The 12,193-nt window shown below is 34.0% G+C and overlaps 1 protein-coding gene across 7 annotated transcripts in view; it reads left to right on the top strand.

The window, feature by feature from the left end:
* Nucleotides 1-12,193, top strand: part of Myo81F (Myosin 81F) — a 1,428,838-nt gene that overhangs the window by 1,312,338 nt on the left and 104,307 nt on the right. For all 7 annotated transcript variants that reach the window (XR_011419017.1, XM_070216714.1, XM_070216710.1 and 4 more), the window contains one exon: nucleotides 8,757-8,960. Coding sequence is in view for 6 of the 7 variants with exons in the window: in XM_070216714.1 (XP_070072815.1) it covers nucleotides 8,757-8,960 (204 nt within the window). In the remaining variant the exon portion in view is untranslated. The remainder of the gene's footprint in view (nucleotides 1-8,756; nucleotides 8,961-12,193) is intronic.

The raw sequence follows: 12,193 nt of genomic DNA, 5'->3' as shown, positions 1-12,193 counted from the left end.
AGAAAAAATAGATTGAGAACCGGTATCTTTATATTTCCTATAGAGTCTGGACTTTACGTTTCTTAGGTGTGTCAGCTCTTTACTGAACCAAGGTGGTTTGGTGGAGACTGACGGATAGTACAACGGAACACAAGAATTAAAAAACGAATTTACTGTTGAATAAAAATATTTATCGCATCATCCATATTATGACTTGAGTAAAGATCGGACCAATTAATGGCAGATAAATAAGAGTTTAGCATGCAAAAGTCGGCCTTGCGAAAACAAAGTAGTCGCTTAGTAGACTTCTCTGATTTTGCATCTATCACAGTACCAGTGTCGATTGAAACCTCAAACGCCGGATGATATGGATCTTCAGGTTGAGTAAGAGGTGCTATCTTGGATAGAAATACGCGGTCCGGATTTGAAACGAAACATAGGTCCAATAAACGGCCTAGTGAATTTTTAATATTGTTAATTTGAGACAATGATAAATCTAGCAAGCCTTCAATAAAGTCATGCTGGGCTAGTGGAAGTAAAACATTTGATTGTTCATCTGTTGACCACGATGTTTCCGGGATATTAAAATCTCCTAGAACTAAAAGTTGGTCTCTATCGGTCAGTTTGTTCGACACTGACTGTTTGGCAAAAAGGTGATTTAAGTAGTCTGGAAATTCAGATGCAGGCGGTATATTCGAGCAGGTGATATATATAAAACTACCGGGAAACGACAGCCTTACACATATGAACTCTATATTATAGAATTCTTCAAATGTGACCACTTCTGACGTGAGAGTTGAGTTCATGGCAATTAAAACACCACCGCCTCGTCTTCCGTTAGGAATTTACTTGTCGCCACAAAACCAATTTTGCCCTCAGGTTGGCAAACTGCGCAATAAATTTTGTAGTTTTGTAGTTGCAGAATTTCACAATACCGTGCAAAATTTGGTGGAACTTCGCAATATGAAAATTTTCAGCTCTTTGGTTTTTCTAGTCTTTCTTTCTCGTAATCACTTCAGGTTTATAACTACCTAGTTTCTCTGTTTAGTTTTAATTATTAAACTTAGAACCAAAACTTAATGGTTGTTTGGCCGCGTATCACATGCAATTGGGACGTTTGTCGATTGATTCCGGTCGAGCCCACAAAATTGTAGAGTAAGGCTTCCGTTGACTTTATTGAATTTGTTAAATAATTAAACACGTTTTGTTCTTCGAAAAACACAGTACTTTAATACAGTTTTTTACTTAAGCTGACACGATAATATAATTGAGAAACACGAGACCCTTCTCTGCTGATGTTCAATCTCTACTTTACTACTTGCGCATTTTTTCACGCTATCTCTCTTGTTTTGTTATAAGTTTCAGCTCTCTATGGCCATTAATAGTATTTTTGGGCTCTCTGTCATACAAGCGGATCCACTGTGCGATAGTCAAGCCTGTCAAGCCTGTATGCATCTAGTCATAAAGTCAAGCGACATTTCGCTTGACTCAATATCTTCAATCCTAACAAGAGAGAACGCTATAGTCGCACAGTGTAAGATTTTGCCAATCTAGGGGGACTTATAACAGTAGGAGTCGTATTTTTAAAGATATCGGCTTCAAATTTGGAGTGAATATTCTAGTAAGCCCAAAGATTATGTTGAACATAAAAAATGGGCGTGGCACTTTTGAGGGCGTTAAAAATTAAAAAAAATTATATTATATATATTATATTATATATAATATATATTATATATTACACAGGTCAACAAAATGGACTTTATTAAAAGGTGCAGGCCTGTTGGCATTAAAACATGTTAATATAGACGTATATAAGCATATCTGCATACTTAGTTTTCGCGTTTAACGGGTGGTATTTGGGCAATCGCGATTTGAAAAAAATAGCAACATTTAATTTTTTGATTTAAGATATCTTCGAGGGTCTGTGCTCAGTTGTAATAATACCTATGCCAAAAAATTGCTTAGATGCCCTTCTACTTTATTGCACTTATGGTTCCATCATAATTTGAGTCAATCACAGCCTATGAGCCATTGAAGTAATTTGTTCACCTCTATTCCCAACCAACTTGATGCGGTGAACACGCTTAAAAAAATACAAGGAAAAATATATGCCCTAAAATATTTTACAGGCATCTAGAGGCGTCCTTCACCGAATTTTTAAGACAAATACGACCATTGTACGTCGAAGGATGGAATTTATAGAATTTTTTCCGTAAGAATGGGAAAAGTAACAAGTATTTTAGAGTCACTCTTACGTAACGATATATAATATATTATATATTATATATTATATATTATATATTATATATTATATATTATATATTATATATTATATATTATATATTATATATTATATATTATATATTATATATTATATATTATATATTATATATTATATATTATATATTATATATTATATATTATATATTATATATTATATATTATATATTATATATTATATATTATATATTATATATTATATATTATATATTATATTATATGTTATAGCGTAACATTTTTGGCTCCTTAACGAGATCATAACATGGATATAATTTTGGGCAGACAATTTTTCTGGTATTGTACTGGTGCATTGATAATTTACTTTCTATCAGAAGGGCAAGTGCTTGATCTGCTGAAAGGTGTTTTGCAGTGCTATTAGATTAATTTAGCTGAATCCCGTTTTCCTTCTGCCCGCAAAGCCTGCTCTGCAGCTGATAGCAATTGATCCTCATCTATCATAGGCAACAATTCTTGGCTTTTCCTTTTTTGTGTTTTAGGACAACACTCAGAAAAGACTTTTTGTGACCTCCCTCTTGTACTTGAGGTGGAAGCAATGACATCAATGCGACAGTCTTCGCCATTTAATGTGACCTGAAGGTCACTTGCATTATGACCAAAAAAACCTGGCTTTATCTCTCCAAGATTTCTCAAATCGGTTTTGAAACTCAAAAGACAGTGTAATTTCAATTTGGAGTGATCAATGTCATTGCCAAACACCATCACTGCGTGCTTTACAAGAGCGTCTCGCGGAGTAGTTTTTATGTTTTTCGACCAAACCTCGAAAAATGCAGCACGGCTTATTTCACTCATTTCTAAATAGAAGGTCTTTTGGCAAAATATGGGCAAGATTTTATTTTAGATTCTGAATCAGAATGAAAGCATGCGAAGGATGTATGTTCTGGTTAGATAGAATACGATAGAATATTATAAGTTCTTTCCACCAAAAAACAGAAACATAAAAAAATACACTTACTTTTTGGCACTTTTGCTATTGATAATACTAAACTTTGTCAACTGTTGCTCGCTTCCCAGTGCAATTTTGCATGCATTTCTAAAGTCCAACTTTAAAAACCGTTATCTTCCAAAAAAAAATTGTTTGTTTTGTGCCTGTTTTCGTAATAGTTGAACATTTCTAAAACTGCTGCTTAAAGCTCATCGACCTCAAAAATAGTTCAACTTTTGCTAAAAGTCCCGCTAGATTGGCCAAATCTTTCACTGTGAGTCGGGTTCGTGTCCCGACTATCTAATACCCGTCACTCGGCTAAAGGGAGTGCGAGGGAGATGGATATAAAACATTTTTTTGATTGCGTATAACTTTTTAACGAATGGTCCGATTTGAAAAATGTCTTCTACATTTCGATAGGTATAAATATACACAACAAAATTGCATTTATACTTCTCGGAAATCATTAAAGGTGTGGGCGCCAGACAAATTTAAAAATCGTTAGTGGGCGATTGTGGGCGCTGCGTAGGAAGCCCAAGAATTCGTGTGGGAAATCTCAACCTTCTAACTTTTGTAGTTTCCGAGAACTCGGCGTTCATACAGACAGACAGACGGACATGGCTATATCGACTCAGCTTGTGACCCTGATCAAGAATATATATACAGTTGCGAAAAAAATAATAGCACCACTTCGTCACAGGTTCTTAATATTAAAGAAATATGTGGAAAAAGGGGAAATTATATATAAGAAGTGTTTTTTATTATCTTGATTAGTATTCCACCTATTTGAAAAAATTGATACGGATATCGAAATATTGTCTACATATAATTTTTTCAGATTTTAAGAAAAAAAGTCAAAAAAAGGCCGAAAAAATAATAGCACCACTTCCGTTTTCTTTAAATAAAACGTTACGATGCGCTAATATTCTTGTGTATAAAGGATATATTTTATGAGATTTGACTAAAACTAACTTCTCCTTATATCCAGACATCAAATTGATTACCATTTGGCAATACAACGACATGTGGAAAATTTTCCAAGTCGGAAAAGAAAAATATTCAAAAAAGAAACATATTGGATGGAAAACGGTCATGAAAACCGGTTCGATTGGTTAGGTTTTGAGTCATCTTCATTAAGAATGGCATAAACTTTGAAGGATAACACAGAAAAACCGAGTCCTGGCCCATTTTTCCTTCCAAAATGTTATATCACAAAGCACAAAGAATCTTATCAGGGCCAAAACAAAACTAAAACACGGGCTTAAAATAATAGCGAATATTTTAATAATTGGATAATGTTTCAATAAACAAATTTATAAAACATGCACTTAAAAAAAAAATCCTATCCGAAATGCGAAACACATTTACAAGGGCATAGGGCTCGTCAAAAAAAGTTACAAATGAATGCCCGCAAACTTATGAGAATGTGTGAAGGCAAAGTTAAATTGGGTAAGAAGAAATCCTTTTTATAAGTCATGTGTCTTCAAAACACCTAAATTGAACAAAAACATGGTACCAAAACATCCATTTATTGAGCATGGACCTAGTATTAACATAGGCTTGTTTTTATACCCTTGCAGAGGGTATTATAATTTTGGTCAGAAGTTTGTAACGCAGTGAAGGAGACGTTTCCGACCCCATAAAGTATATATATTCTTGATCAGGGGAGTCGATATAGCCATGTCCGTCTGTCCGTCTGTCCGTCTGTCCGTCTATCCGTCTGACCGTCTGTCCGTCTGTCCGTCTGTCCGTCTGTCCGTCTGTCCGTCTGTATGTCTGTTTCAATACCGTTTGCGAGCTCAGTTTAAAAGCTAGCGCCTTGAAACTTTCACAGTCGTCCTAAAACATGTGTACGCAGATCAAGTTTGAAAGCCGACCCGATCGGACGTCTATATCCTATAGCTCCCATAGGAACAATCGGATATAGCTTTCACAAAAATGAAGATATTTCGCTCAGTGTAAGAGCTATTGGCATGAATCTTTGTAAATCGTATTTTTTTGTGCGTACCTTGATCAGGGTAAAAGCGCGTGCCGATCGGACGTCTATATCTTATAGCTCCCATAGGAACAATAGGGTGAAATCGGTCAAAATTTGACGTTTTTCAGGATATTTCGCGCAAAATATTAGCTATTCCCATGAAACTTTCCAAATCGTATTTTTTTGTGCGTACCTTCATAGCTCCCATAGGAACAATAGGGTGAAAAATTGTAAAATTTTATTTTTTCAATTATAAAATATTTTGTTGTTTATTAATTCATGTTGCTAGTCTAGTCAAGTTTTAATTCGTAAAATCTGCAAGGGTATTAAAACTTCGGCTTGCCGAAGTTAGCTTCCGTCCTCGTTCCTTCTTGAAGTAAGATCAATACGGATGAATACATCGTTCATGAATCATCCTATGATGTAAATAGTAATACGGTAGTAATTCGTAGCTTAAACTGAATACAAAATACTTCTTAAATGAATCTTTGACCAATAAAATCCGGCCAGGATCACGGTCAGGATAGCAAAGAAAGAGTTCGAAAGTACTCAGTAAGCAATATACATTGACTTGTGTACTCGCTTGACCATAACACAACCAAAAATCTTCGAGTTTTTTTTTTTAAGACAGTTTAAACAGTTAATCTAAAACGTCTTAAATCATTTCCGAATAAATTTGAAAATATATCATGACTTTTGGGCCCCAATTCCTTTATAGGTAGGGTCCTGACTTGTTTAATCGATAGTAAGTCATTATATCCAAAAATCGCAAAAGATATTTACACTTTAAACTTAGATTTACTTGTTAGCTACCGCCAACTAAAGATTAAGTTACCCATTTGTCATTTTTCTACCTTTTATTCTATTTTTAGAGAAGTGGTGCTATTATTTTTTTCGTACGTTTTTCCAGTTTTGCATAGATTTTCTTAAATAAGTCCAGAAACCTTTTATAAAGCTAACATTTTTTTTCATATTCAAATTATGTTTAGTCTTACTATTTCAAACCCGTTTTGAAAAGTTAAAAAATTTAAAAAATGTGAGTAGGGTGACTAATTAAATTTTTTTTGGGTTAGTGGTGCTATTATTTTTTTCACAGCTGTATATTCCATAAGGTCATCTCAACACCCAACATTGACTTTTGCTGAATTGTTCAGGAAGAACATTCTGCTCTGTGGAAGCCGGCAAAAAGCACCAACATCACCGAAGAGATCGGTGACAACGTCAGTGAGAGCATCACGGAGCAGATGTACCGAATGTGAATAAAGTGAATATGTTTAGTTCTGGGAAATAAAGTGTTTGAATTTGCCTACCTGTGGGTCAATACATGCTCCAATATAACAGCTTTTGGATATTTATTTTTTTCCGAGGTTGCCATTAAGAGCCACATATTTGAAAATACATACCTTTTCAAAATCTTGAAAAAGGCGGGCACCAGACTGAATAAAGCCTTATAGGTGTTCATAAACAATAGATATCACGTCGGGATAATAAACGATATCTGAATCAGAAGATTCGGAATCGGCAAGTAAAGTAATACCTCTAAAAAGAACACATTTTTAATACCCTTGCAGAGGGTATTATAATTTCAGTCAGATGTTTGCAACGCAGTAAAGGAGACGTTTCCGACCACGTGAAGTATATATATTCTTGATCAGCACCAATAGCCGAGTATATCTAGCCATGTCCGTCTGTCCGTTTCTATGCCAACTAGTCTCTCAGTTTTAAAGCTATCGCGATGAAACTTTCCCGAAAGTCTTCTTTCTATAGCAGGTAGTACATATGTCGGATCGGACCACTATATCTTAAGGCTCCCATAGGAATATTCAAACAAATATAAGAAATTCATTGTAAATTTTATATTTGCTCTCATAGGAGCTGGTATATACATTTAAATTTAAATTGGTCAATCATAATTTGTAAACCATTGTATTTAAACAAATTAAGTTAAAAACCGTTTAAGTATTTCAAAATACCTTTTAAACGAGGTATAGCACATGTCTGTAGCTTCAGTAGTGTAGAACTTACAAACTAACGAAATTTAGCTATTTCTAGCTTTTTTTCCGCTAAAGCAGCGGGTTTTTCCAAAAGTCGTAAAACAAAAGTTTCCTATTTGGAACTCCTTAAAACAATTGAAATGATTCTATGAGCCTAAAATACAGTTTGGATACCCACGCACAAAATTAATCACTCAGGAAGCGTTAGTTGTTCTGAGCTGGCAAAAGTGGCTATTTTCGTTTCTGAATAACTTTTAAACGCGATTTTTTACATAAACATGATATATACTAAAATTTAAGGAATCTCAAGGGCTAAACAGTTTAAAGTTGTAAGGAAAATCGTTAGAGCCGTTTTTGAGAAAATTAAAAAAAAGCTAAAAAAAAAAGTTTAAACAAACTTTATTTTGTTCATATCTTTTTAACTATTACATTTACACAAATTGCATATAGAAGGCGTATATAGCATTTAAAAATACCTTTCAAACGAGATGCAGCACAAGTCTGTTGCTTTAGTAGTATAGAAGTTACGGCTTTCCGAATTTTAGCTATTTATAGCTGTTTTCCCGCTAAACTAGCTAGTTTTTCCAAAAGTGGTAGAACAAAAGTTTTTTATATCGATGTGATGAACGTCATATCAAATTTTCAAAACTTAAAAAACATGTGGACAAACTGACAAACAGAATTAAATTTTCATTTTGGGAAGAAGAAGAAAATCTTATTTTGGCTATAACTTTTTAACGGAGCGTCGGATTTTGACATATGACCCCTCATTCGACGGGTATTTTCAAAAGGAATACAACTAAAACATTGCGAGGGGCCACCGGCCCCAACAGCTCCAAAATTCGAAATTTTCACTTTTTCACTTTCACTACTCTCTCTCCCAAGCCAATTGATTTTCTTAAAGTCTTGGTATGCAATCCTTTAGGTTTTTGCAATACCTTTCGATTGGTGTATTACTCATTACGATCGGACTATCACAGCAGATTTTCAATTTTGCGGCTATATAATAGTAGTCGCCTTTGCACACTCTCCTGGTGCGCTTCGTCACTACATGGACTGCCGTCCATAGTGATCTTAAGAAGCGTCCAGCCAATTTAGCTAATATATGTTTAGGAATAATTCTTAAACGAAATGTAAATACAAAGTGAGAATCCGATATTTTATGGCTGGGATACAGTGAACCCCGCCAAAAGTATTTTTTTAAGTATTCCGAATATTATCGGCTATAATAATAAATGGATGTTATTCAAATGACACTTAAAAATACACAAAAGTTTTGAGTTAAATACATCTAACCAGTATTTGTTGAAAAAATCGCAGAGCTAGTTAATTCTTTGATGCCAAAGACCCTACGCCCCTTAAAGTTTCGATAATCAAGGCGCTAGCATGGATAGACCGACGGACCTGGGAAGATCCACACCTGCTCAAGAATATATATTTTTTTAGGGTCAAAAACTCGTTCTTCAACCTTTTTTACACTTTTATTTTAATAAGTGAAGTGTACTTTGTAATCTTCGAGTAACGGGTATAATTATTTTTTAATTATGGACAGCTTAAAACTATTCTTATTTTAAAATTACAGCAAAGCTTTACAACAAACTGGCCCCGAATGCTGTGGCTAGCAATTGACCAAAAAGGCATTCACTTACTGGAACATCGTTCAAGGAATATTTTATGTACTCATGGCTACGACTCCGTAATATCATTTTCCCCGAACTTAAATTCATTAATGATATTCACTGGAACCGAAAAAAAACAATCTAAAGTCATTTTGAGTACTTCCCAGGTAAGAATATAAAATTCTTTGTTTTCGTAAAAAAATTGAGAAACCGTCGGCGGTTTTGATGGCGGTTGATTTGGAAACCAACAAAAAAACCGTCGGTGTCACAGAAATAATAACAATACTTTTCTTCGGAAAATTTTTTTTAAAAAACTGATAACAAGTAGTATTTTTTCAAAACCTATAAGTACTCATCAAAACGAGTTAAACCACATACAGCGTTCTTCTGGCTTAGCTCGCGTTTGGATATTATAGCGATTTAAAATTTGGTGCAAACATTTATATATAATGCAGTTAGGGTGTTCAATTGCGTTGCAAACGTTGTAAAGTGTAAAAGTGTAAGGCAGTTCCAACAACAATTTCTATAGGGGAGTGTAGGGTAAGGTGACGAACGATTCGTTTTTTGAATGTAACTTTTCTAAAAATCAATATTTTGCAAAAGTGTAAACGCAGAAAGTTGCTTACATCTACTGAGCAGATCCCTGAAAAATTCGAAATTCGAAATTCCAATGCAGCTAAATCCCAAAGCGTTTGGCGTGAACCCTTCTTTTTTTGCACTTTCAAAAGTTGTAGGGTAATGTGACGAACGATTTGTTCTTTAATGTAACTTCTCCAAAAATCAATATTTTTTAAAAGTGTAAAAGCAGAAAGTTACCTACATTTACTGAGCATATTTCTAAAAAAATTTGGATTCGGAATTTCAACGTAGCCAAATCCCACAGCGTTTGGTGTAAACCATCCTTTTTACAAACAAAAAAATACATTTTTTTATATATTATTTACGGAAAGGTTATTTTCGATACGGAAAAGAAAGAAGTAATAAGATAATACCCAAACTTACAAAAAAAAAAATGGTCAAAGTGCAAATTTTTTTAAAATTAAATTAAACTGACGTCACTATTAAAAACAACAACAAAACTGCAGCAGTAAATGTTATCTGGTATTATTATATTTTTTTTACAAATAAACAACGATAACAGTTAAAATTCTTGAATAAAAAAAGTTCGTCACAATACCCTACAAAAAGTTCGTCACGATACCCTACAAGGTAGACTTGGAGCAAAAACGGTGTCACTCTCAAACGGCGCAAAAGAAAAAAAAGCGAGGTACCTAAAACTGTTGATAAAGATCTCATGTATACGTGCATATATTTGCCTGATTTTATTTTCCACTCATCTTTGCTCTGGCACTGCTGAAACACAAGTAAATTGAATGGGTTTGCTAGTTTGCGCACCACATTTTTAGCGAAAATTACCTCACGAACAAATAACGGGACTTCTTATTAATATTACTGTAAATACATTGTCGACACGATAAGGGGAGACGACTACATTTATTTGGAATTTTTGTCGTGACGTCATATATGAGATTCGACGAGTTCGTCACATTACCCTACTCGTCAAATTACCCTACACTCCCCTACAAAATAGTTTTCAAAAGTAGGCCTTTAAAACTATTTTGTATAGAAATTGTTGTTGGAATTGATATACACTTTAACACTTTACAAAGTTTGCAACGCAATTGAACACCCTAAATATATCTTAGCCGTTTCAAGTTTTAGGTACGCGTTCTAAACATTATTATATATAGTGGTCCATTTTTCATATGCTTGTCGTCGGAAACAACTAGTCCATTTGCTACTAGTTTTGCACTAGTGACTGTTAACCAATTTATAGTTACAGCTGTTAAACTACACTAAAAAAAATATTTTCACAAAAAACCAAAAATTAATCTCTAAACCATCAAGTGATTGGATTTCACTAGTACTTGACAATGCCTAACTTGAGTATCCTAATTTAGTATCCAATTAATAGGCGCGGTCCTTAGAGAATTTCTGATAATTATTATGTAATCAAATACAGTAAATGATAATTAAATGGAATTAAAACAAACTTACTTTTTTTGAGGCAAGTCGCCCTCTCTAGGACTGGAACCCGGGACCTTTGGATTTGTAGACACACTAACTGATTGAGCCATAAACGCATCACATTTTGTAATGCCCTAACAAGGTTTATGAATTTTAGTGTGACATAATTCATAAACAGTGATTTTTCACATACATATTGCCTTGGACAGATTAAACAAAGTTTAAAATAAAACTAAAGCATCACCTAGCAAACAAAAAACAAAAAAAAATGTACAGAGACTGGGGATTGAACCGAGGGCCTCGAGTGTTTGATTTGTTTAGTGCTAAATTTCCCAAGACATTTACACTCTAGGCTATATTTTTGGATCATATGTGTTTAATTTGCAACTAGTTAAATTCCAGTTGCCTTTTAACTAGACCCTAACATGTATTTGTTCTACCAGTTAAATATTTTTAAGTTTTTTTTGTCAGAAAGGTACTAGTCCGAGACAAGTTTCTTTTTTACTAGTTTTGTATTAATCTTTTTTTCGACTAGCACAAATTTTCTAGACCCTGTGTAGTCCAAATGCATTCAGACAAATTCCGGTTGCTTTATATTAGTTGTACCCTGCAGGAAAAATGCGAACTAGTCTGAAAAACAACTAGTTATACAACTAATATAAAGCAACCGGAATTTGTCTGAATGCATTTGGACTACACAGGGTCTAGAAAATTTGTGCTAGTCGAAAAAATGATTAATACAAAACTAGTAAAAAGAAACTTGTCTCGGACTAGTACCTTTCTGACAAAAAAAACTTTAAAAATATTTAACTGGTAGAACAAATACATGTTAGGGTCTAGTTAAAAGGCAACTGGAATTTAACTAGTTGCAAATTAAACACATATGATCCAAAAATATAGCCTAGGGTGTAAATGTCTTGGGAAATTTACCACTAAACAAATCAAACACTTAAGGTCCTCGGTTCAATCCCCGGTCTCTGTACATTTTTTGTTGCTTTTTGTTTGGTAGGTGATGCTTTAGTTTTATTTTAAACTTTGTTTAATCTGTCCGAGGCAATATATTTGTGAAAAATTACTGTTTTTGAAAAATGTCACACTAAAATTCATAAACCTTGTTGGGGCATTACAAAATGTGATGCGTGTATGGCTCAATCAGTTAGTGTGTCTACAAATCCAAAGGTCCCGGGTTCAAGTCCTAGAGAGGGCGACTTGCCTCAAAAAGAGTAAGATTGTTTTAATTGCATTTAATTATCCTGTATTTGATTACATAATAATTATCAGAATTCCCTTAAGGACCTCGCCTATTGATTGGATACTAAATTAGGAGAGCGTCAAGTTAGGCATCGTCAAGTACTAGTGAAATTCAATCACT

Source organism: Drosophila takahashii, chromosome 3R (assembly GCF_030179915.1).
Source record: "Drosophila takahashii strain IR98-3 E-12201 chromosome 3R, DtakHiC1v2, whole genome shotgun sequence".
Lineage (NCBI taxonomy): Eukaryota > Metazoa > Arthropoda > Insecta > Diptera > Drosophilidae > Drosophila > Drosophila takahashii.
This window is presented reverse-complemented; position numbering and strand designations above follow the sequence as displayed.